The sequence below is a fragment of the Ruditapes philippinarum genome, unplaced genomic scaffold (genome assembly GCF_026571515.1).
Source record: "Ruditapes philippinarum isolate M1 unplaced genomic scaffold, ASM2657151v2 ctg1556_1_1_1_1, whole genome shotgun sequence".
NCBI classification, from domain to species: Eukaryota; Metazoa; Mollusca; class Bivalvia; order Venerida; family Veneridae; genus Ruditapes; species Ruditapes philippinarum.
Genome location: NW_026866328.1, coordinates 215,565 through 243,245, shown reverse-complemented (window position 1 = coordinate 243,245; position 27,681 = coordinate 215,565). Strand labels below are relative to the sequence as shown.

Sequence of the window (27,681 nt, the reverse complement as noted above, 5' to 3'; positions counted from 1 at the left end):
GTAACATTTTTTCTAGCTTTTTTATCAGAAAGAACATAGCTTTCTTCGTTTGCTCAATAAGACGTTTTCTAGTTTAAGCAAATTAACTAGCTATTGTCCATAGTTGAATACCTAAAAAATCATGAGAAGTCCTCATTATCAAAAGAAAGTTTAGGTGCATCTTCCATACGATTCCTGTCCCTAAAAATATTACAACCCTTGTTTTGCAGAATTCACTTTTAAGTTCCAAAAATTACAATATTCTAGCATACTGAGTAGCATTTAATTCAGTCTGAAGTTCATCTGCATTTTAAATTGTGAACTCCGTTGAACATCCTTTGCGCCAAAAATATCTCCGTTATGTAGTTTAGTCATACCAAATCTATAATTTAGTCATACCAAATCACGGTCACGCAGTCGCTTAATAAATTAATGCTTCTGACGACACTGAATAAATATTTTGCATGTAAACAAATAAATTGAGTGTCTAAGACATTCGGCATGTTAGGCGTATTATTACCTGAACGGAAATGATTTAATCAAAACAGTATATTTATTTAGATAATGTTTAATTGATTAATAAGAACTTTTCGTTATATAATCTGGAAAAGGACGGGAAAAGTGACAATGTTTACAGACGAATCGCTGGATGGAGTGAATTTTACATCAACTTGGAAGAAGGAAAGGTAGACTTGTTATTAAATCTACAAAAAGAACTTAACAATCTGAAATATCTATGTAGTATTTATCTCATCTTCTCAGCAATCATTATCTCTTTGCTTAGACCCCTATTTATATTTGACAGAAGTAAAACATAGATTACATCTCTGATATGATAATAATAAATTGTTGTACTGGGTAGCAAGACACCTCACCCCCCAGACACTTCACGCCTCAAATTTTGAAGACACTTCACCCCTTAAGACACTTAACCCCCCAAAAACAGTAAGACACTTCACCCCTCATCCCATTTTGTTCTATAAAGTAAATAAAACAAGTTGGTCAACAACAAAATGCTTATATATGTTTATATTTATTATTTTTAGTATTATTTGATTAAAAATTTTGCATATTACCTTTATTTTTACTAAGTTTAAAGCTGATTTAGGTTAATTGGTTGAATTGTCAAATGATATATCACAGCACTTTCATCCATTAAGTGTTTATTGCATGTCACCTTGTTTATTCCACATGTTGATTAGTTGTTTATTCAACGGTTATCTCACAATTGATTAGATAATTGAATTAAAATGGTATAATTGTATGAAAATTAAATTTATTCTTAATAAATAAATTAAATAGATAAATAAATAAATAAAATGAATATAAATGAATATGAATGAATGAATCAGTTGCTTTATAAAATATAATAAATATAAATATAAATTATTTATCATCATTATCAGACACAATTATCCTGCATTTAATACAAAGATCATTCATAATGTCATTTATTAAACAAATAAATAGCACCAGTTATGTAAATTAAGCACAAGGTTAAAGCACAAACCATCACCAAATGAACGTAACTCAATGATTATTATATGGTAAGGATCAAACTGAAATCAAACTTAATTAAGTACCAAAACTTCAAGAATTAAATCAACTCAAAATTTATTAGACAATGGCTTAAAACAATAAACATACTCAATCACTATTGAATGTATTTAACATAATCTACATAAATAATTGTTTAACACAAAATTAAAAAAATGAGGGGTGAAGTGTCTCAATCAAATTTCTTAAAATGAGGGGTGAACTGTCTGAGGGGTGAAGTGTCTGCAAAAAAGGGCCTAGGGTGAAGTGTCTGGGAGGTGAAGTGTCTGTACTGTTGTAACTATATAATAAAGCCCATTTAAACAGCCATCAGGCTGGTCACCACCTATCTCTAAATCGATTGAGCTAGAAACCTTTATTGTGAGTACAAATCTACAACTTTTAAAAAAATTAACACAAAATAAACTAACTCAAATATAACAGCGGAAGAAAGACAAGCTATTTTTTCTCTACCCTCAAACAAAGATATAGTAATAAAAAGTGCAGACAAAGGTGGCCCAGTCGTCATTTTAGACAAGGACGCATATATTAAAGAAGGTCTCCGACAACTTAACAACAATGAATTTTATGAATTAGTATCTTCTGATAAAACTCACAAAATAGTTGCTGAAATAAACTTTCTAAATTACTTAAAGAAGTACAGTCTACTATAAGAAGAAGACCTAGCCTATCTAAAACCTAAACATTGCAGAACACCGGTCTTTTATATGCTCCCCAAAATACGCAAACCAAATAATCCCGGCAGACCTATAGTTTCGGCATGCAACCGCCCAACTGAGAATATTTCAAGGTATATTGACTATCATAATAAGCCATTGGCACAGGCAGTAGACTCATATATCAAGGACACCAATAATTTCCTGTTGAAATTTAACTAATCAGGAAATCCCTTTTGGTAACCATCGACGTAACCCCTTCAATACCGCATAAAGACAGCATACGGGCCTTAAGAGAGGCCCTTCATAATCGAAGAAAAGACAAACCTAAATCATGGATCATTCTCCGACTTATGCTTTTTGTGCTTAAGAAAACATGTTTTTAGTTCAACAGAAAATTTTATGACCAGATATCAGGAACAAATATGGGAACAAAATGCGCCCCTAGCTACGCAATAATATTTATGGCACATCTTGAGTCAAGATTTCTGGTGGAGATACATCGATGACATATTTATGATTTGGCCGCACAGCAGACAGGAATTGAATTCCCTCATGGCCTGTTTAAACCAATTTCATGAGTCAATTAATTTTACTTATGATATCAATCCAAAGAAAGCTAATTTCTTAGACACTCAAATTAGTAAGGACAACACAGGTATTCTTCACACTACGGTCTATACCAAACCTACAGATGCACATATGTATCTACATTATACTAGTTACCACCCTACACACCCAAAAAAAGAGCATCCCATACAGCCAAGCGGTAAGATTACGACCGATCTGTAGTGGTACAACAGCATACCTAAATGCACAGAATATCTTTTACAAAATCTCACAGCCAGAGGATACCCTAAGGATTTAGTAAAAAAAGCTATCAAGAAAGCTGAGAATTGGACAGACTACAAATTTTGTCCACCAACAGGGACACGAAAAACAAAGTCCAGAATTATTCTGTTCACATACACCTATAATCCATTCACTCCTAATGCTCAAAGAATCTTTAATAGAAACCTTCACATTATCTCGTGCAGCACTTCCACCAACTTCATAAAATTTACGAAGATTCTATCCATTACATGTAGAGCTAAATCCGTCATAGACATGCTGGTTAGGTCCGACCTTAACCAGCAGTTGCTACAAAAGGGCAGTTACACATGTGGTAAGAAATGCTTTGTTTGTAAATACATGACAAACTCGACAGAATTCTCTAGTACAGTAACAAAGGCAAAATACTCCATAAACAGCCATTTGAATTGCACAACTGTTAGTATTATTATACCCCCGCACAACAAAGTTGTAAGGGGGGTATACTGGAATCAGCTTGTCCGTCCGGCCGGCCGGCCGTCCGGCAGTCGGTTTTTTCATTTCCGCCCTATAACTTAAGATTCCTTTGACCCACAGTCTTCATATTTGGCATGGTAGTTAGTCATGATTAGTAGATGACCCCTATTGATTTTGAGGTCACCAGGTCAAAGGTCAAGGTCACAGGGGCCTTGACTTTAAAAAGCTTGTCCGCCTAATAACTTAAGATTCCTTTGACCTACAGTCGTCATATTTGGCATGGAGGTTAGTCATGATTAGTAGATGAGGATAAGGACGCATATATTAAAGAAGGTCTCCGACAACTTAACAACAATGAATTTTATGAATTAGTATCTTCTGATAAAACTCACAAAAAAGTTGCTGAAATAAACTTTCTAAATTACTTAAAGAAGTACAGTCTACTATAAGAAGAAGACCTAGCCTATCTAAAACCTAAACATTGCAGAACACCGGTCTTTTATATGCTCCCCAAAATACGCAAACCAAATAATCCCGGCAGACCTATAGTTTTGGTATGCAATGGCCCAACTGAGATTATTTCAAGGTATATTGACTATCATGATAAGCCATTGGCACAGGCAGTAGACTCATATATCAAGGACACCAATAATTTCCTGTTGAAATTTAACTAATCAGGAAATCTCTTTTGGTTACCATCGACGTAACCCCTTTGTACACATCAATACCGCATAAAGACGGCATATGGGCCTTAAGAGAGGCCCTTCATAATCGAAGAAAAGACAAACCTAAATCATGGATCATTCTCCGACTTATGCTTTTTGTGCTTAAGAAAACATGTTTTTAGTTCAACAGAAAATTTTATGACCAGATATCAGGAACAAATATGGGAACAAAATGCGCCCCTAGCTATGCAATAATATTTATGGCACATCTTGAGTCAAGATTTCTGGTGGAGATACATCGATGACATATTTATGATTTGGCCGCACAGCAGACAGGAATTGAATTCCCTCATGGCCTGTTTAAACCAATTTCATGAGTCAATTAATTTTACTTATGATATCAATCCAAAGGAAGCTAATTTCTTAGACACTCAAATTAGTAAGGACAACACAGGTATTCTTCACACTACGGTCTATACCAAACCTTCAGATGCACATATGTATCTACATTATACTAGTTACCACCCTACACACCCAAAAAAAGAGCATCCCATACAGCCAAGCGGTAAGATTACGACCGATCTGTAGCGGTACAACAGCATACCTAAATGCGCAGAATATCTTTTACAAAATCTCACAGTGAGAGGATACCCTAAGGATTTAGTAAAAAAAGCTATCAAGAAAGCTGAGAATTGGACAGACTACAAATTTTGTCCACCAACAGGGACACGAAAAACAAAGTCCAGAATTATTCTGTTCACATACACCTATAATCCATTCACTCCTAATGCTCGAAGAATCTTTAATAGAAACCTTCACATTATCTCATGCAGCACTTCCACCAACTTCATAAAATTTACGAAGATTCTGTCCATTATATGTAGAGCTAAATCCGTCATAGACATGCTGGTTAGGTCCGACCTTAACCAGCAGTTGCTACAAAAGGGCAGTTACACATGTGGTAAGAAATGCTTTGTTTGTAAATACATGACAAACTCGACAGAATTCTCTAGTACAGTAACAAAGGCAAAATACTCCATAAACAGCCATTTGAATGGCACAACTGTTAGTATTATTTATCTTATTACATGCAAACAATGTAGCCTACAGTTCGTTGGACAAACAGGAAACACATTACATGATCAATTCTACGGTCATAAGGCCGACGTCAGAACTAGAAATACTACAAAACCAATTTCCCGCCATTTTAATAGCGCGGGACATACGATAAACGATGTCAATGTCATCATTATCCAAGGAAGTGAACGTAACATAAACAAACGTCTAAGACTTGAGGAAGTATGGATACGGAGATTAAAAACTCTGACTCCACAGGGTCTCAACCTAAACCAATAGATTTGGAACAAGAAATATTCTTTGCATCCAAACTTCTCTATAAGAAAGAATACCACTACATGTGTGATACATGTGGCTATGTAGGCACAACAAAACAACAGCGGTACAAACACATAAAGACACATGGAAATAATACAATAATATTTGAATGTTCATGGTGTTCAAAGACTCAAGCAAAAGTCATGTACCTAAAGCCCATCTCACACAGGACACAAGGCTAACACGGTTGGCCACCTGTGTAAACCGTACATACAACCAGCTAACCGTAGCGTTATCCGAGTTACACTCGGGCCATTCGAGTTTATCCGTGTAAGCCGTGTATGATTTTTAAAACTTTTAAAAAACTGGTACGGATGCCATGTCTGTGTATGACCGTATAAGCGACAGTACAAGACCGTAAGAGACCGTATGAGACCGTATATACAGCCGTATGTGAAGTCCACTCCACGAGTGAGCCCAATCGTATCAATGTCGTATATAGATCGTATGGAATTGTTCGAGACCGTCCCCAAGTCCTACATCCAACACCCGATAAAAATAACACCCGAATGTCTCAAGGTCACGGTATGATTCAAACGAGTGCACACACGCTTTCATACGATCGCTATACGACCAATACGGTTCATATACGAAACATACATGGCCGACACGGTAAAGTACGGGTATACAGGGTCTCACACAGCCTATTACGTTCTAACACGGCCTCAGCAAGAACGTTACAAAAACACAACTAACTGCTGCTACCATACCAAGAGTACTTGATGCATCACACTAGAATGTATCCAAAGAAGAAGGTTTGGACGCATAGAAGGAATACAAGAAAAGCCATCCAGGCCCACCGACCAGTCCAACTTATTGACTCTGATAAGCTGGAGGACCAACCAACAATAACCATGTCTCCCAGGGATTCAAACTCAAATGCCCTCCAGCAACCGCTGCACCACAGAAAAAAAGACACATTCATTTTACATTTCTTCAGCTTTTTATTCATTTATTGATTTTAATGATCTATATAAAGGTGTTCGTAGCTGAAATTTCGAAAATTCATGAAGCCAAGTCATCAAAATGGGTTAATTTATATCAAAACATACACAAATGTGTGATATTTCGAGCCTAACTCGAACAAAAGTCGGCGGGACCCTATGTAAACCCTGTGAAAGTCGAGAAAATCGAGTAAAAGTCGTGTTTAACCGTACTAGACCGTACTTGGAACCGTTCAACAGTCGTATGTATTCATATGCAAATCGGTGTTGAAACCTTGCTTGACCAAGTAATTCCGTGCTCAATTCGTACATACTCGTGCTATATTCGAGTCTAATTCGTGCCAACTAATCCACAAGCACGGCTGGAGCTCAAAACTCGTACCAGTCAACCCGTATATAACCGAGTATACCGTATGGGAATCGTGTGCCCAACCGTGTTTTGTGTGAGACGGGCTTAAGGAAACATAGCATCAAACAGCATGGATTTCCAGAGAAAGTTTTCAAAACAGTAGAAGTACCAGTACCAGACGAAAAACCTAAAGCCAAAATCACCTTTCCAGCCATCAACAACCAAACTACCACAAAAACTCTTATGAAAACTCCTAAATTTCGAATTGTTATGGGCAAGACAGGGACACCATCTTTGAAATTCAACAAAAAGAGACCATCCAAATCACAGGCCTTATGAAGGTTTAGGTTATTGAGAAGTTTCTCAAGTTCTTTTGCGTTGGGTTTGTGACCATTTTGGGCATCAGTGTTGCTTTAGTTTAAGATATCTTCAAGATACTGGCTATTAGCCTCTTTAACCTTTTTCAGCACTAGATGTTTCATGTTAAGAAACTTTTTATGATCAGAAGATGATCCTGATTTATTAAAACCTTTTTAAAGGCCTATCAGTCTCTTGACATATTGGTTGACCCAGGGAAGGTGATCCCTAATTGAAGTTTTTTTTTGATGGAGTCCATTCTTCAGTAAGAGAGTTTAGAGTGTCTGAGAAATTTTCCCATAATCCTCTCTATAAAGTGCAGAGTATTTTCCATTTGTCTTCATAACCTGGTGATAGTCACTAATTAGTCAATTAGTGACTGGTAAATGTTTTGCCAGTTTGCTTTTTTATAAAGGAGAATCATATGAGGCTCTTGGTAACTTATCCTTTGGGATGTCTTGACTTTCACTTCACTGATACCTGGGACGATATGGACCTGGTTTACTTAAGAGTGGGGTTTTTAATAAGAAATAAATCAAGGATGTTATTTCCTTGAGTAGGGAGGTTGACCATTTGGGTGAGGTTGGCATCGTTGAAAGTTTCAATGACCTGTCTGTAGAAGGAAGCGTGTTTGCAAGACTGGGATGGACTAGAAGTGTCCCAGTACATCTTTGGAACGTTCAAGTCCCCACCCACCCAGATATTTGTGAATCTTCTTTTGACCTTTTCCAGAGATTTCAAGAATCCCAGAAAGCTTTCTGTGTCTAGTTCTTGTGGCTTGTTACGTGCCCTTCTAATGACTAGGGATTTATTTCTTGGATTTCAGCTCATCTTGATAGATAATTATCACGAAGTCTTCACATGATGATTGGTCATAACCAACAGATGATTCGTATTGCTTTTTGGGTCAATAGATCAAAGGTCAAGGTCAAATGCTCCTTAAATGTCAGAATGGTTTCCGCTTGTAATCTTGAAAACTCTTTATCACAAAGTCTTCATATTTCACATACTGATTGGTCATAACTAGAAAGTGACCCCTAGTGATTTTGGGGTCACTAGGTCGAAGGTCAAGGTTACAGGGTTCTTGAATGTTATAGTATGGTTTCTGCTCATTATCTTGAAAGCTATTTATCACAAAGTCTTCATATTTCTAATATTGATTGGTCATAACAATTAGATGACCCCTATTGATTTTTGGTCACTAGTTCAAAGATCTAGGTCACAGGGGCCTTAAATGTCTCATTTTCTTGAAAACTATTTATCACAAAGTATTCATTATTTTTATTACGAATAGTCTAGCTATTGTAGTGGCCCCGGCGTCAGCGTCCGCGTCTGCGTTGGTTAAAGTTTTTTGTAAAGTCAAATATCTCAATTATTACTTGAGATATTCAATTGAAACTTACAATACTTATTTATAGTAACAAGGTACATCAGATTGACAAGTTGGATAACTCTGCCTACAATATTGACAGAATTATGCCCCTTTTTAACATAGAAATTTTGGTTAAAGTTTTTTGTAAAGTCAAATATCTCAATTATTGCTTGAGATATTCAATTGAAACTCATAATACTTATTTATAGTAACAAGGTACATCAGATTGACAAGTTGGATAACTCTGCCTACAATATTGACAGAATTATGCCCCTTTGGAACTTAGAAATTTTGGTTAAAGTTTTTTTGTAAAGTTAAATCGTCGCCTTATTTCCAGAGGGACGTAAGTTGCATTTAGTTACTTTCACGAAAAACGCATTTAAAGTTTTGATATGCTGTACAGCCTTTACCTCTAGGGCTAACGAGCTGAATTTTTGAAAGGATATTGGTCATATGCTTTTAAATAAGCATGTCCACTTTCAGGCTTATCAGATAATTACTTTTCCTTATTTATTAAAAACATTTTTTTGAAATTCCCCTGAAAATGAATTTTTGTGTTATAATTTTAGTTCCAAAACGCAACTTCGAGTTACGTCCATATGGAAATAAATTTAAGTCTCAAATCATATGTTACGACTTTCTGGAATGAATAATACATTTGAATTTTCTCAAGAATCTCACAAAATAGAAAACTGTTAGTTTAATTTTTAAAAAAATGGTTTGCTGTCACACATCCCAGTAAGACTATATCTGATGGTCTCAACCACAAAGGTTTGAATCGCAATGGGAGACGCCGCATTCTGTTACAAGTCAGATTAGAAACATATTTGGCACAAGCACAATAATATTTGTACAGAAACAGCCAACCAAGATGACTGAATATACTTTTGAAAAAAGCTGTAAACGTTAGGAGTTAAGGAGTTTCTGTGGAGGACACAACGTTAATGGAGTTTCGTGTGAATTTAATGCTAATTTTCAAAAGTCGACCTAAACTCAATTTGTGAGTGACCTCCATAGGAAAGTCGTTCTAAACTCTATTTACGTGTGTCCTACTAGATCCTATGTGTTGTGTTGCAAAGTCCAAACGTCCATCTTCATAACAGGAGCATAGAAAAAAGTAAAAATGATTTGAATAGTTTATTTGAACAGTTAATGGAACACAAAAAATACAGCATGGCTAAGTTTGCACAGAAATATATCACTATTACATTTGATTTGGAAGTTTGATAAGAAAGAAATATGTCCAATTAATTATAGTACTAGGCAAACAGTTTTTATTACTTCTTATTACAATATTCAATCAATGAGGGTATAATATTATACTGTAGGTCCACATTCATTGACGTTTTTAATGAGAATGGTGTATTTATTAAAGCATTACTGCACTCAGGTTAAAAAGACTCTGACTGACAGCTAGATATAAATCTTGCCACTAGCAAAGTATTAAAGCCCAGTTATGTCAACCATTATTTACATTGAGAATAAAAAATTCACCTGTGTCTTAGCTGAAAACAACAACAATACTTGTAGTTAACTGCTTATAAAAGAACCTTAAACATACATTCATCTCAACTGACCAAACACCTTTCAATTCACAATTTAAACTGAGTCATCACTTGACTTTCAATACCAAAAACCATAACAATAAGAATTTAAATGGTTTCTTATGCATAACAACATTGCTATTTATGATCAAATGATAACATTATGAACACCAACAGTAAACTTTATGAAAACTAAAACAACATATCATACTGTAATACAGATATCATACTTTAGAAACCCCTATCTCAATATATTATCTGATGCACATACAGACTAACAATAACCTGATATTTCTCATAACCCCAACACAGTTCTCATGACCCTAACACAATTCTCATAACCCCAACACAGTTCTCATAACCCTAACACACTTCTCATAACCCCAACAAATTTCTCATAACCCAAACACAGTTCTCATAACCCCAACACAGATCCCATCTAAGCTTGATTTCAGTCACTGCTTTTCAATCACAAGTTTGCAGCCCCTATAGAACTCCTGATCCATCGCTGGCATGTACTTTAGCATACTTGACAAATCTTTTTTCTTATTTAGTGGAATCACGGGTACTTTTCTTAATTGCTGTGTACTGGGCAGTTCTCTCAGTGTTTCTTCAGTTGTTCTTGTTTGACAAGAATATAATTTTGGTATTGTTGTTCACTGAAAGCAATGGCTGGCTCTTAGTATATCTCAAAACTTTGACCTTTGTATAGGGAACTCCTTTGAAATTGATCACAGTACTAGATTTCTGGTAATCTTTAAAGTGGGAATCACATGTCTCCTCTGATATTTCTGATTCTGGTAATCTGCTAGTGTCATAAAAATTCAAAGTTACTGTATCAGGAATAGAACTTAAATTTTCATCCGAATTATGTGCTAAAGATATAGAATCGTCCACATTGTCAAAAGTGTTTAGGTTAGTTTCATTTTGCTCACTGAACTGCTGGTCGCATAAATCATTTGGTACATTGTCAAATATTTAATTTACATCATAAGACTGTTCACCATTGCTCTCAAACAAGTCATCACTATACTGTAACTGATCATCTTCCAGCATGTTCATAACTTATCTTAAACTGAATTTACTAGTACTCATGGTTGTGTATTGAAATAGATGTGTTCAAATATAAATCCAGAATTTCTGCTTTAAAGTTTTCTTTGGAAACAGAAGAACATAGTGATATATTGAAGTAGACAAGCTCTCCAGTCAGTTGTGTTTTGCAAAATGTTCTGGCACGTTTGAATGTTCAGCTTGACTCCACATGCATCTACACAGATGAGAGGCTTATCTTTGCAAATTACTTCCAAAGTTTCTGGTAGTATTCTTGTGAAACTCACATAAATCTGTTCTAGTTTAGTGCTGTCTTTAAGTACCAAGAAATCATCATCTATAAGGTTCGAACATCCACTAACGTTCACTATTTCTAGATTTGGTGCACCATCCAGGAATCACAAAGTTGATACTTTCGCATCAGTTATGTCAATCCAAACCAGCGAAGTGAAGTCTGATGTCGTAAATATTCTGTCTAATTTGCATTAGCACAATGGTATGTTGCACAAGGTAGTAACAATGTTTCTGTCTTCCTAGAATGTCGAAGCACCTGATACAAATTGTTTGCTGTCAGTTCCAGTGGGTGTGAGAAGTCAATTTCTTTCCACAATACAGCAGAATTTTCAATTAGATTGTAGAAGAGAACACAGACACGATTGACCGTTCTTAATAGATCTTCAAGTTGTAAAAACTGGAATATTTTCACCAATACTTCACTAGGCAGATCTTGAATCCTTGCACTCCTGAAAATATCAATTTATGGTATTTGAAATATTCAGAAATCATAGTGATCAACAGAAAAAAAGTTATAAAAAATAATCATGTTTGAACTTTAGAACAGTCTTATGAAAGAACTGCGCACGTCCATACTGGCACGCAAACAAGGTCCCAATGGGTTTAATATACAATGTGATCAGCAAAACCGTATGGCAGCTTTAAAAATAAAATTTAAACATCAACCAAGAATGACTTGTTAAAACATCTAACTGGTTCTGGTGACTGATTTCCCAGAAAGGGCACACAACGTGTTAAAATATAAGATAGGTGGATACACATTTACTTGGAATGTATGTTACATACTATTTATATGTGCATACATAATGTAAATGGTGACAAAAAAGTTAAACATAACACACTGAATGGTTTAAGGGGATGTTGTCTGCCCAATCCAAACTTTGTCCAAATACAGTGTGCATCCGAAATAGGTCTATTCACTAAACCATTGGAACAGGTGTAAATCAGAACATTTTAAAACACCGCTGCAAGAAATTCTGAAATAAAACAGTACTTTTAGTTTATACTTACATTTTCTATTAAAAATAATTCCCATAACTTGATCAAAATCATGTTTACTTTACGATGCAGTTTTCAAAAATGGATACTTTTGCAAGTGAAAATTGTACCCTAGCACCGTTTAGAGTGAAATCGGCCATTCCCATTGGTTGTTGAGTTACGACTTTTTGGAAATCAAATTATGTGTTTAAACGGACTTACGTCTTCTTGGAACGGAAAATAGCGTATTTATTATTAGTTCTACATGGGTGTAAGTCGGCCCATCTTGTATAGCTTGAAATTACGAATCCAACGATACCAAACATGACATTTTGCCAAAAAATCGATTTACGTCCCTCTGGAAATAAGGCGACGAAATATCTCAATTATTGCTTGAGATATTCAATTGAAATTTAAAATACTTTTTTATAGTAACAATGTACATCAGTTTGCAAAATTGCATAACTCTGCCTGCAATATTTGCAGAATTATTTGCCCCTTTGAAACTTAGAAATTTTGGTTAAAGGTTAAAGGTCTTCAAAGATATTTACTTGAAACTTTGCACATGCACTTACAGTCATAATTGGAGGGTCATAATTGTATGTCACTGACCAAGTTCCATAACTCTATCTTGCATTAAGGCTGATTCAATTCCCCTTTTCTACTTAGTCTCTTGGTTAATGTTTACATGCAAGTTTTACATATCTCAATAACTATTAAAGATATTTATTTAAAACTTCACATATGCATTTAGGGTCATAATTGTAGGTCACTGACAAAGATCCATAATTCTATCTTGCATTTAGGCTGATTTTTCTCCCCTTTTTCAACTTAGAAAATCATGGTAAAATTTTGCTTGTAAGCTGTTATCTCAATAACTACTGAAGGGTTTGTGCCTTTTTTGGGACAATTTTATGCATTCATAATAATTAAGCAGTGATTTACTTGATAAAACATCTTAATAACAAGCCTTTGTACCTTTTCTGTCAAATTTATGTATTCATAGGTAATTAGTATTATTATACTCAATAAAACACCCTTGTGACATTACCTTCCGAAAAGTCAAGCCAATGCTGTATAATTAGACTCTCTATTAGGCCTATAACATGAATTTATAAAGAAAAATTAGCCCTTTTGTGAACTTAAAAAATTTAACAATATCAAGGCTCTTTTACTATCAAGCACTTAGAATAGTCGAGCGTGCTGTCCTACCGACAGCTCTTGTTTTTTCCATAATTGAACACTTCCATGTACCCATTTATGGCAAGTTTCTATAACAAAATTACCAATAATGTGATTCAAGGGCTAGAAAGTGGGGCATATGTGTCGTTCAACATTTCTTGCTTTAAGTTATAGATTTCAGAACTTTTTTTCACAGGTAGGGGAAAAAGCCCTGCCCTTACTTTTGGGGCTACATTACATGGTACTGTATGTGTATTTAAATTTGCGGAAGCAAAATTTCGCGGAAAGGTCCACTTTGGGGGTCTATACAAATATTCGCGCTATTTTGAATTCGCGGAGGTGACTGCCGAAAATCATTAATTCGCGTTGACTACCCAGGTTAAAAAATAAGGAAAATAACTGTAATCATCGTGGGAGTTCACAGTTATTTTCAATACCAGGTGTCAAACAATACATAATTGTACAGAAAAAGGCATTGTCTAGCGGACATATTATAGCAAACTAAAGAATGCCCGTTAACGTGCATAATTTTTCACAGTTTGTGTTATAAACCTCTTCACACCTGATCAGATCATGTTTTGGTTTTTCTAAACAAACTATACAAAAAAGCACATATATAAAGGATTTTAAATGATGAATAACTTACAAAACAAAACACAATTACTCAGTAAACATTTAAATAAAAAGTGTGAAAGCATATCACACTCTGACATACATTGTCCTATAGAAGCGCAAAAATATGACTGTTAAGAAATAATTGGTGTAGAAATATTCGCGCTAAACATGAATTCGCGGATCGAATGTCACCGCGAAGATCGCGAAAATTTAAAGCCCGTGAATATTTCTACTCATACAGTATATTTGCAAAAGGGGGAGAAATTTTTTTCTGAAAAACTGCATGATTTTAAAGAATTTTTCTTTGGTAAAGCGCTGCCCAGTAACGGCCCTTGCTATAGAAGGGGAAAAAAGCCCTGGATTTCAACAGTTACTCTTGAATTTTATGAGAGCCCTCTTTGCTCAAAAAACCAAGGGGTTTTTGGTTTGATCCTCCTTGGGGCAATTTTTTTTTTCCTGACAATTAATGGGGGTCAAAGATCCTAATAATTATTAGTCTCTCCACCCTGATTCAGAAATCATGTAGGATTAGTAATCTGTCAATTGCAGAAAAATTGGTATAGTATTTAGACTAATAGTTACTCAAAGATGGATTGATTGCTGAGTTATGGGCAAAGAAAAGTTAATGGTTCAAAGCTGCGTAAAAATCAGAAGAAATAAAAATCTTCTTTTTAAGCTCTGCAGCTTGTCAAAAATAACAGTATACTTAGTAAAAATTCACTAGCTTCCTTACTCAATAATTATATTAATATTTGTAATTTGTTATTTTATCATTGCAATAATACATGCATTTCATGTTATTAATTCAAACAGTTAACAGTTGTTATCAATATGCTCAGAAGAAATGATTGATTGATGTGTTTATTTATAAGCAAGCTGTTCAGTGAATAAAAAATGATTATGTTGTGTGGTATTTTGTCAGATGATGATATTATTCATTGTCAGTTTTTATCCAATTTGTTACCGCTTTTCTTGGAAGTAAATGTATATGACAAGAATATGACATTGTTAGGTCATCTTATTCTACGAAATGCAACCATTTTTTATTTGCCATTCAATTTTTCTGCGTATATATCTAATACAATTAAGGTATAGGAAATGAACAAATTTGATTTGTCTGTTATGTATTAATGGCGAATAAAGAGGATGTGGCGGCGTGGCCGACTGGTTGACGCGTCGAGCTGGTAATCTAAGGATAGCTGACGACATGGGTTCAAACCTTGTCAGGGGCAAGCCGTTGTTTCCTTGAGCAAGAAATTCATTGCTTAGTACTGGTTCCTGGAACGGATTCGAGAGTGTTTCAATAAGATTATAGCTTCCAACTAATAATCAAACTAAAATAAATTTGTATACACTAAAGAGGATGTGTTAAATGCTCCTAGGCATACATGAATAGAAGTTATATCATTAATTTGACCTGAAATTTTGTCAACATTGTATCTCTCATAAACAGACTTCATTAAACCAGTTTGCAATTTTCACCTTTTAAATTTTATTTTTCATAACTCTTGATGGAACTCCTGTTTTCAAAATTTTTCAAAGTAACAAAATTTCATTCTAGAATATTCATTATACCGTTCAATTATTTTAGATTTGGAATTCATGCTGCTTTCCTTGTTTTTTACATTTTCTGAAAAGAATTCATTTTATTTCTTGGGTATGAAATTGTTTGGTTTGTTTAAAGGGACATTTTTCGAAGCATCTTTTAATTTCTTGATTCTTAGAAAGTGAAATGCAAATAGTCAGCATGGGTTTTCAGGCATATGCCTGAAGCTCAGGTTTTTTGTGACAAATTTCATCATGTTTTACTATTAGATTATATAGGAAAATGATTATGAATTACAGTTTTTCAGGTTTTTTCAAATTTTCAACTTGCACCCATTATAGTGTAATGTAAATTATCGTACAGCAGAAAAAATTATTTTTGTTGGATCTTAAATTCAAAATAAGTGGCCCACAAAAATTAATGATTTTGCAGTATTTATAACTGCTTGAATGGAACTATCTGTATGTATATGTACTCTTGAGCCACTTAACGGAGCATCCATTTCTTTTTTCAACAATATCCAGGATTCCTTGTTTAGACTGTAACAACGTAATACGCAATGGATAACCCCTGTTCTTATAAAGATGCTTGTGACAGAGATTTTATATCACTTGTTGTGACATGTCACTTACTGTGTTTAACAGTGATGTCACAAACAGTTCTATAGAATCACTTTGATTAATGGGGGCCTCATGGCAGAGTGGTACCACTTGCACCTCACTACTGTGTGTTCCAGGTTTACTTATTTGAAAATTTTTACTGACTTTGAAATCTTTCATGTGAGGAAGCTATCAAGGTAGATTACAGAATGTCCTTGGTTCTGGCAGTTCTAGGGGCGCCTGTGGCCAAGTTGTTAAGGTTGTTGACTTTAAACCACTTGTCACTCACCTCTGTTGATTTGAATCTTGAAAGGGCCTATGGATTCTTTCATGTGCAGAAGGGCATCTGAGGTCTTCCTCCACCAGTAAAGCTTGAACATCGCCATATGACCTATACTATGTTGGTGCGACGTAAAACCAAATCAAACAAAAAAATCAAACTGGCAATTCTACTGTCTAACATAGGTAAACCCTCTTGTGCATGAAATGATGCAAGAAGGGACTCTTGAGGTATTTTTCCACCAGTAATGCTGGAAAGTTGTCATGATTTTGTAGCCTCTTATAAGTAAGAAGCCAGTAAAAGTAATGTTACCAGTTACATGATAATTATAATTGATTTGTTTATGTTTTATACAGGTACTTAGATGATCAGCAGACGCAGACGATGGAACTTCAGGTTTGCGACCAGTCTGCGCAGTCCTATAAATACATAGATGAAGGGGTAATTATCTTTATTTCTTTATAACTTATATTTATAAATAGTACCCTTCAGTTTAAACTTTGGTACATTATGAATTTAGAAGCTGAAAAGGGAATCTTGGGTATTTTTAGTTTGGTTGAGCATGCGCAGTTGAGATATTGTGATCTGCCCTGCCACGTCCACCATCTCTTGTCTGGCGTCATTTTTTGCTGTAAACAACCTCAACTTTGAACACCTTGGTCTGTTGCTATATAATTGGATAGTGATCTATAAAAAATGCTCACGTTAGCTGCAGAAAATGGACGTCAGTGCTAAAAATAGAATAAAGGCCTGTAGAGTCTTGATCAGTTATGGGTAGACACAATAATACTAAAATATTTTTGACAGTTATATGATATTTATATCAACATATTTGTGATAAATTATTACTGATGTTAAGATACACAAAGAACATAAAAACTGTTATAAGACTGTTATTGGTGTAAGTTTTTAATGATTGTTTTTTTTTAACTTTTTACTTTTTAAATATTTTAAACCAGTCCACATTGTTTTCTTTGGACTTTTGTTTCAGTGTTTTTTTTGTTCTTTTTCTTTTATTTTAAACCAGTCCATTTTGTTTTCTTTGGACTTTTGTTTCTATGTCTTAAACCAATCTCCTACGCAGTGATCTCCCCTTATCAGTACAGAGATCTCTGCCATCACAAACATTGAAATATCAATATTTGGATATTTATATTTTTTAGCTTTTTAATTTATTTTTCATTATTTTGTATACTTTTTATAATTTTTTGATAAAATATAACGGACGTAGGTACAAAAAGTTAAAAATAAAACAGAAAGAGAAAAATGACGTTAGATTTTCTATGTAACGGTCGATATTTACATTTGAATTTCGACGTTACGTCATGTGACTTTCATCATCATGTGACGTCTGTGAAGGCAGTGATTACAATTCTGCCAAGGGAGGTAATCACTGTGAGGAGTTTGGTTTTAAACCTGTCCACTTTTTCTTCTCCAGACTTTTGTTTTAAAGCAGTCCACATTGTTTTGTTTTGTTCTAATGTAGGTACAAACAGATGAAGAGCCCAAAAAGAAATTGAGATTAGCAGAAGATCGATCTGGTCGACTGGTGGAATTTCTTCAAAAAATTGAACCCTATATTTCAAAACAATTGAATAATAATCTTAAAAGTAGAGCATTTGATGGTAAGTTTAATTTTATATGCAGAATCTTCTGTGTATATGTGTTTGTTGTGTTGGTTTGTGTGCACGAAAATTGATTGAGTTTTCTGTTTTGGTCACATAGTAACTGACCGGACTATCTGTCTGTCACTGGTCACTTAGTTTTCATGTTAGCTTTATCTTAAATATGAGCTGCATCATGACAAAACCAACATAGTGCGTTTGCACCAGCATGGATCCAGTTCAGCCTGCGCATATAATAGGAAAGCACATTTAAACCTGCTTCTCAGAAAGCACATGTCCTAGGGCTTAAAATAATTCTGCACAAGTGATCTTAAAATCAGAACAAATTATGTGCAAAAGATTAAGCTGACTTCTCAGAGGACAAGGTCATAATGAAACATGAATGTCACATAACACTCCTTTTTTTTCAGTCCCATGTCAGCTTGACATCTCACGATTTGTGTGGTATGTATGGATATATAACTCTAGCTGTTATCTTTCCACGAAAAGTTGACAGCAGCTGTTGAGAATGCAACATATTTCCTATCATTTTAAATATACAAATAATAATTGTATTGATTATTTTACTGATATATGCATCACATACAAAAATCACGATTACTATATATGACTCTTTTGTCATTGCTGGGTTGCTTCCTTTTAGACAGTCATTTGGTTTTGGTACATGTATCTTATGTTGACTTTGTGTAGTGACCAATCTGCTAGAGATATAATAAAGGATGACTTGCACCAATTATTGTCAGATTTTGATGTCTATGTTTTTAGAATTTGATGTTGAAAATTTCAAAATTCAATGTTGATATTTTCAGAATTTAGTGTTGAAATTTTCAAAATTTGATATTGAAATTTTCAGGTTTTGATGTTGAAATTTTCAAAATTCGGTGATGATACAAAATGTATATACAAATTTTAATGCTTATTCCTTTCAGATTTTGACATTGGTCTGGATGAAGACACTTCAGGTGTGAGTTGTATTCACAGTTTGATTAATCCAGCTCTCCTAGGCAAGTTTCAGGTGACAGATTTATCATGGAACTCTACGGGTTCTGTGGTTGCGGCATCGTATCCTTTTACTGAAAACTTCTTTATTATTTTGAACATTTTTCATGATGGTGCTTTTAAATTGACAATACAGATTATTATGGAGAGATATCATATGCAAGAAATTCATCTTTCATATTATGTATATATTCACAACAGAGTTATATCCTCTTGCTTAGAAGTAGGAATGATTCAGTTGTTGATTTTTTACAACAGTTAGATAATTTTAAAAACAATGAGTATAATTTTTTATACACACACTTCTTAAATTCAGATAACATTTAAAAAATCTGAAGATTTATCCTCTGATCGCATTTTCTATTTGCCACATAGTTAGGATCTGCCATAATTAGTTCAACTTCAGTTGACTCGAACTATCGATCTCTCAAACTAATTTGCTCAGGCCCTCCGAGTTCGAGCGAACAAAGTTTGACTGTATGACAATTCATCTTCTGATTGCATTTTCAATTTGCCACATAGCTGGGATCTGCTGTAAATATAAATCCACTGACGAATTTGTTTCTGATCCAGAAAAATGCGTTTCTTTATAAGGTCCATTTTTTTGTCGAGAATTCTACTGTACTGTATGACCTTCAGTTTGTTGATGTCAGATTAGAGCTTAAGATAAACTGTGGCACAGTTTAAGTTTATGGTAGGATACAAGTGCCAAAATGTAATTCTGACAGTAGGAAAAGTAATCCTCTTGTTTTTTTGTAAATATTTTAAAACTTGTGGAGTAGTTCTATTCGTAACATTAATGTTGAAAAAGTAGAATGAAATCCAATTAGCTCTATTGAAAGAACATTGGATTTGTAATCCAGATGTCTGTAACTGGCTTAGTTCTCTGGCGAGGCAAAATTTCTCTGTGACATTTTATCTTGGGCATTTAGTCTAATGGTCATTTGTCTCTCACTGCTGATTAAGAAATCATGTGGGGTTAGTAGTTTGTCAGTTACTGATGCAGACAAATTGGTAATTACCAGTTTGTTATCTAGGAAAGTCAGTAAGGTGCTCTAACCTTGGAGCTATGACAAAAAAAAAGTTGTGAAATAATCAGCACGAAAACAAGCAACAAGTTCAAACCACCATGTGTGTGATAGTAGCTTTTATTCTATAAATAACTATGGAACCTTGACTGATGTGTAGATTTGGTCAGCTGGAGCATGAAGATTGGTGTACGCACCGTACAGCGATGTGTACGTGGAATCTGGACCGTAGCAGCATAAAGGAAGATAAACCCGACACCACTATAGAGCTAGACAGTTGCCTTATGTGCCTCGCATTCCATCCAAAAAATCCAGCCATTATTGCTGGTGGAAATTTTAACGGTAAATATATTCTATTAACAATGTTATTTAATTGAAGTGTATATAAAAGATGGCTGAAGGGTCAAAATGGCCCTCAGTCAGTCTGACCCAAAGACATAATTTCTCATCAAACATTTTATTAACAATTTTAGCAATGGAATTTAGGTTGGTGATGTAGGGTCATCACAAACCTCTTGTTTCATGGATAGGTGTGAAAATGATTCCTATTAAAACATTGATAGGTTATTGTATAAGGTTGACTTGGGATAGTGACCAATGTGCTGTGGATTTTGTTGTGTCCGAGATGAAAACTGTAATTATTGGTTATCAGAGACCATCTGAATGTTAGAAAGACTATTGATTTAAATAAAATGTGACATTTGAAAGAATTTAGCCTGCTGGACCGGGGTTTTCAAAACATTGGTTAAAATTAACCAATTGATAGCCTATCCACTGGTTAGATACCTAACCAGTGGCCATCTATCCAGTGGATGAAATTTCATTGTTGACAGTTGGATAGACCCTGGCTACCTAACCAGTGGATTACATATTTATCCACTGTTAAAGTACCACAATGCAACAGGGCCGGTTAGTGATTCTAGAAACAAAATGGCCGACAGTCCCGGTGGTCATAGGACTGGTTAAAGTTAACCACTGGATTGCACATTTTATCTGTTAGATAATTTTTGAACAACAGAATTTATCCAACAGACAAAGTCTAGCCAGTGGATAATGATTTCATCCATTGGTTATCACTAACCAATGTTTTGAACAACCCGGCAACAAATTCTACCCATACAATTAGTGCAGACCAAGATATGCTGACACATCTACGCATTGTATGCCCTGTTTGCTTTTCAGTCAGTACTTAATTTGAAATTTTCCCTGGAATGATGAATGATCTTGACCAGATTGTAAATATGGACAAATCCATTTGAGCCGCATCATGACAATACCAACATAGTGCGTTTGCGACCAGCATCCGCGCAGTCTGATCAGGATCCATACTGTTCGCTTACCAACCCTATTACAAGTAGAGAAACTGATAGCGAACAGCATGGATCCTGATCAGACTGCGTGGATGCGAGGCTGGTCTGGATCAATGCTGGTCGCAAACGCATTACGTTGGTTTTGTCGTGACGCAGCTCATTTAAAGTATTTAACTTTTACATGCCAAAGGTTAAGGTTAGAGCAAAATGACAGGGCTTTTTTCCTTTCTATAGCAGGTGCCGTTATAGGTTGGCTTCCCTAGAGAAAAATTCTTTGAAATCATACAGTTTTATCAAAAAATTGAATTTGAAAAAAGTTTTTTCTTCTCCTTTGGAAATATAGCATATAATTTTTCCCCAATAATTAAGGACAGGGCTACTTCCCCAGCCTTGAATGATATATATATATATACTTTCAAAGTCAAAGGCTTATGTTTACTTATAGGTGAGGTGTTGCTATGGGATCTTAGTAGGGAAGATGACATGTTGATTGCCACATCAGGGCTCGGAGAGGATGCCCACCAGGAACCTGTATCTAAAGTATACTGGATCACTGACAACAAGGGAAAGAAAATATATGTATGTTATTTACAATATTTTATTATCCAACTTAAAAAAAGAGACAAACAAACAAAAAAAGAGGGGAGCATACTGTGCTGGGGTGATCTGTATGTCTGTTTGTATGTCCGTACATACTGCTATCATTGTCTGATCAACAATAACATGAGAAGGAATAAGCTTGGTTTATGTAAATAAGCAGGGACCTTGTTAATGGTCAGTAAATGATCAATTTTGAAGTCATTAGTCAAGGTCACAGTGCCACTTTGTGTAAAATTCTTGTCGGATTAATAACTTAATGAGAAATGAGCCTAATTTTGTTGAAATTGATAGGGACATTGGTTATGGGCAGTAAATAGGGACATTGGTTATGGGCAGTAGATAGGGACATTGGTTATGGGCAGTAGATAGGGACATTGGTTATGGGCAGTAGATAGGGACATTGGTTATGGGCAGTAGATAGGGACATTGGTTATGGGCAGTAGAAAGGGACATTGGTTATGGGCAGTAGATAGGGACATTGGTTATGGGCAGTAGAAAGGGACATTGGTTTAATGGGCAGTAGATAGGGTCATTGGTTATGGGCAGTAGATAGGGACATTGGTTTTGGGCAGTAGATAGGGTCATTAGTTGTGGGCAGTAGAAAGGGAAATTGGTTATGGGCAGTAGATAGGGACATTGGTTATGGGACAGTTAGATAAGGACATTGGTTATGGGCAGTAGATAGGACATTGGTTATGGGCAGTAGATAGGGACATTAGTTATGGGCAGTAGAAAGGGGACATTGGTTATTGGCAGTAGATAGGGACATTGATTATGGGCAGTAGATGAATTTCAACCCTGTTGATTTTGAGGTTATATGATCAACAGGTCAAGTCACAGCAACATAGTTAAGTTTAATCCGATCAAAAACTGAGAAGATATAACTTAAAAGTTTGTGAAAACTTGGTAAGGAAACATTTACGTTGATAAAACTTTATGAAATACGACCTCTGTTTTATATGCCACTGTTGACAGAAAAATGAAGTGGGTCGTCAATAAGTGTCAACTATTGTAATATTTAATTATTAATGGCAAAGGTTACTTGTACAGAATAAATAGTAAATGAGTTCAATCAGATCATAGAATAAAAATTTTAATTTTCCATTAAACCTTTTCTAGCTATTGTTATACATGTTAGAAACACCTCAACTACTTGCCAGTTTGTAAAAAATTTGGTATTCAGAGTTCCAGACTGTAAATATATTGTCACCTTAGTGCAGTAACAGGTTAACTCTTATTAAATTATATAAGGAGTTAACCAGTAACGGTTACTGCACTAAAGTATCAAATTATACAGAAAGTCTCAATTTCATGTAGATTGTTGTTGTGATACTCTTAAAAGATCCTGTAACAACAATTTTTTTTATGGTTTATTAAAGTCATAATATATGATGCTTCAAATTAAGATTTATCAATATTGTAGGTTCCAAAATTGTTTATGAATATATAATCCGACATTTAACACTTTCCATGTAAGATAAATGGGAGGTAATGAAAAAATTATTTTCTATACAAGTTTTTAGTCAAATGTACAATTAAGATAATGAATGCATATATTTTAATGATTACATATAATATGCACAAATATTTACAGTACATATTTTACATCTTTGATGTTTCAAAATTGTTTTATTTGCAATATTATGTACATATATATAATTTCACTTAGTGTGGTTTACCACTTTGATCACAACATACAGGATCTTTAAGCTTGAGGACAATATTTTGTTAAGACTATAGTAAGCTCTTTTCCTCTATATTTTCAGCTGGTCAGTGCCAGTGCAGATGGAAAAATTATACAGTGGAAAATAGACAGAAAAGCTCAAAAGTTACAGCCTAAAGATGGGTTTGTATTGAAGATTTTAATGGAATTGTTTAATGTTGAAACTTTACACCTAGTTACCAAGTGGTTGGGGATTGCCCGTTTAGATACATAGCGAGAGCATCAGATTAGTAATGCAGGCGCCCCTGGTTCAATTCTGAGGCAATACAATTTTTCTTCAACTGACAATTGAACTCGGACATCAAGTCTAATGGTCATTTGTCTATCACCACTGGTCTAGAAATAATGGTGATTAGTAGTTGGTCTTTTGTGAAGAAATACCAAATTACTGGTTAGTTATCTAGGAATGCCGGTTAGTTGGTCCGACCTATGAGAAGAAGGCCATTGAGATTGGCATTAAAACCAACCAAACAAACATAACTATAAGTGGTTTTACCCGGGTGGCTGCCCATGTTGGAAACAATGCAGGAAGTAGCATCTGTATTATTGCCTATATGAAACAACACACATTGCTTATCAGTAGTATTAACATTTTCTTAGGATTATCATTATGATGAACAATGTCAGAATGTGCTTTAATTAACAACTTTACCTTTATCACATTGAATTTTAGTTATAAATTTACCTTGAGATGAATTTTTGAACAGTCCATTCAAAGTTTAAGAGATTTCAATATCATAACACAAAAATTGAGCTACCAACAGTTTTGAGCTGTGTCAAAGTGCATGGTTGCAAAGGCTGGCCTGACTCTACTCTGTATCAATGGCATAAAGCTAAATCATTTCCGGTTCCAGCAGTTTAAGAAACTTTGTAATCTCTGCTATGTTTTCACAACATAGTACTTCCTTGGTAAAAGGGTGTCCATGGCTGAGTAGTTTGTGGTCCAAGGTCGAGTAGTCTATTCAACCGTTGAATTCAAACCCTTTGTCCCTCACGGCTGTATTGAGGAAGCATCCAGTTAGCTTAAACGAACATAAGTGGTTTCTACTTCTCCACCAGTAAAGCTGTAAAGTTGCCATATTACCTATACTGTGTTGGTTACATAAAACCCAACCAAACACTTGGTAAGCTTCTTGTGACTGTCATAAGTTTCTGTGACCAATCATAAGTTTTGTGACTGTCATAAGTTTCTGTCCATTTTTGTTTGCAGTTTTATGGTGATGGCTCAGAGTTTACCCGTCTATGAAGGTGAAAGGTGTAAGGGGAGATAAAGGGAGGTTTGGTCGTAACGTGTAATTATACCAACAGTGAAGATAAGACATGTTCCTAGTGGGATCAGAGGCTGGTGTCATCTTCAAGTGTTAGATGAACTCTCCAACGGCCCTCCCTGCTGGAAGTAAGTGCAGTTTGGACATTCCATGTAGTGTCCCTTGGTTTGGTATTAATGCTACGCCCATTTGTTAGAATACTAGTAATCCTGCTGGAAGTAAGTTGAGTTCCGGAGATTTATGTTCCTGCCTTATAACGTCTCGCCTTGAAATAATTTTACACCCATTTGTATAAGTACTATTATCTATTTTCACTTAAGGTACCTGGTCGTGAAAAATTAACCAAGATGTATATCAACTGAGCTATAATTTGTGCATACAAAACACTCACACACCATGATTAATCAGGATCATATCAATATTTTGGCAATGAAATCCATCTTTGTTGACAAACAGAGAGAACAGAAAAGTTTTTCACTGTGTGTTATGATTTATAACATTATGATTGTGTACCTATTCTCTTTGGCGATTTGACGGAGTATGATAAAAAAGCATTTCAAGAGTTCATATTTTAGATATTTTAAGGTGTTATTTAAATTGAATGAGTAAAGTAATGTTAATCACATAGCCATAGAAATATCTTGTAAGCTTCATTCAGATGGATGCATCAGAGATATTTTTGATAGCAAAAAAACCCCCAACAAAACGTGATCAGTTTCGAGACTTTGGGTTCTTGAATGTGATAAAACTATCCATCTAGCTTCCGAAGGTCAGTGGTTCTACCCAGGTGCCTGCTTGTGTCTGAAATAATACAAAAAGGTGCACCAGATGTCTTCCTCCACCAGTAAAGCTGGAAAGTGGTTGTATGATCTTTACCATATGGATGTGACTTAAAGCTGCATGCCTCCAGACGAGTCAAAATATTTTAATAAAACTTTCTTGAGAAATATGTTAAATGATTCAAGATTCAAGTAATATTTTACATGTTATGTGCGGTCAAAGACTGAGTTTTCAATATTTACAACTATATTTCTACTGCATTGCTAACGCATTAAGGACAATTTATGCATATTTTGACAACTTCTTGCATAATTTACATGGTTTTGTAAGTTACCATTGATAATGTGCCCAAATTGCTTCCTTTTGTTAGTTTCACAATCATTATACATTCAAAAAAATTTTCAAAATTTTCTTGAAAATTAGCGTGAATCTGGAGGCGTGCTGCTTTAAGATTTTTTCAAAACAGACCCAAACAACCATTCAAATGATTTCACCATATTTGTCAAAAGCAGTTACACTGCATTGTGGACACAATAGTTAAACAAACTTTTATAATTCCAATCATTGTTAGGGATTGTGGTATCATCTATTAACCTCCTCAAGGTCTCAGTGACCTTCACTTACAACCCTCATCATGGTCCAAGTATTGCTTGCTGTAGATGCTCTCCCTTTTCACAGAAAAATGCCTTTTGTTAGTGCTGGCATGGATCAAGTGTATACGTCTGTACAGCATTTTACAGGTATGTTAGTGCTGGAGTACATTTTACTAGTTTTGTTAGGGCAGGTACATGTTTTTACATGTAGGTTAAAAGGGCTGGAGTACATTTTACAAATCTATTGGATCAGTACTGGATTACAGTTTACAGGTATCTAAAGTGCTGAAGTTAATTTTACATGTATGTTTTTGCTGGATACATATAAGGTTCAGATTTAGGGTTTCATTTGTAGATTATTATGACATACCTTAGAAAAATTATAAAACAGTATCTATATCCATATATTGGTTACCATTAATTCAGAATGAAGATTTATATTAACAAAATATCAAATGACCATTTCAAGTGCTGGGTCTTTTTTGTACCATTACAAATAGTGTATCCATCATTTTTACAAATATGCAATGTTGCATGTTTATGTTAAGATTATATCATATAATCATATGTTGGTTAAAGTATTACTGATAGTAACAGGCGTTGATGTTTTTATGTATGATTTTAATGGGTATAAAGTTATATTTTATAAAATATTTTGGTAAAATTTATCAATTATACTAAAATTTTATTTGTTCCATAATTGTACATTCAGTAATAGAAATAGTTGTAGAATTAATTTGTGCAATCTTTATCTTGTGTTTTCTGAGAGTTTTAATATTTATAGTTTAAACCATGCTGATATTGTCATAAACTTTCCATTGCAACAAAAATGAAGAAAATAAGATGTTAATGTTGAGGCTTGACCATTAACTAAGTAGTTAGTTTGAAAAATGTATGAATTATTTTTTTTTCAGGCTCAGCCCGTGTTGACAATTGAGCCTGGGGAAGGTTATGTCCATTGTGTGACATGGTCACCAGTCAAAGCAACTGTAATGGCAGCTACAACTCAGGCTGGTAACCTGTTGATTTACGATTTGAAAACGACTGGTAAAACTGTCCCCAGTTAATTTAAAATGCAGCAAAAAGTCAAAATAAAGGGACCTTCT

General features: G+C 34.7%; 2 protein-coding genes across 3 annotated transcripts; one reads left to right on the top strand and one right to left on the bottom strand.

The window, feature by feature from the left end:
* Nucleotides 1-409: 409 nt before the first annotated feature.
* LOC132732153 (cytoplasmic dynein 2 intermediate chain 2-like) lies at nucleotides 410-27,642 on the top strand. The gene is given in 12 exon segments (XM_060718519.1): nucleotides 410-665; nucleotides 17,006-17,090; nucleotides 18,136-18,274; nucleotides 19,204-19,336; nucleotides 20,462-20,643; nucleotides 22,057-22,190; nucleotides 23,978-24,057; nucleotides 25,145-25,171; nucleotides 25,173-25,211; nucleotides 26,661-26,697; nucleotides 26,699-26,722; nucleotides 27,490-27,642. Coding segments are annotated over 12 exon segments (1,092 nt in total). The 5' UTR covers nucleotides 410-606.
* LOC132732150 (uncharacterized) lies at nucleotides 10,803-12,804 on the bottom strand. 2 transcript variants are annotated; one of them, XR_009625993.1, is made up of 2 exons: nucleotides 12,461-12,804; nucleotides 10,803-11,898 (listed from the first exon to the last, which is right to left on the bottom strand). XR_009625993.1 is itself a non-coding variant. In XM_060718515.1 (2 exons), exons 1-2 carry the CDS (start codon nucleotides 12,751-12,753, stop codon nucleotides 11,631-11,633), a joined length of 372 nt encoding a protein of 123 aa, XP_060574498.1. In that variant the 5' UTR covers nucleotides 12,754-12,804; the 3' UTR covers nucleotides 10,803-11,630. The 2 variants fall into 2 exon arrangements, 1 of the variants encoding a protein (XP_060574498.1); XM_060718515.1 differs by having other exon boundaries at nucleotides 12,650-12,804.
* Nucleotides 27,643-27,681: the final 39 nt, after the last annotated feature.

Bases quoted from the DNA above. Each gene is read 5' to 3' on its own strand.
- LOC132732150 (XM_060718515.1), bottom strand. From the start codon at position 12,753: ATGTTTGGTATCGTTGGATTCGTAATTTCAAGCTATACAAGATGGGCC. The intron at 11,899-12,649 runs GTAAGTCCGTTT...TGATATTTTCAG, and splicing joins ATTTTCCGTTCCAAGAAGAC to GAGTGCAAGGATTCAAGATC.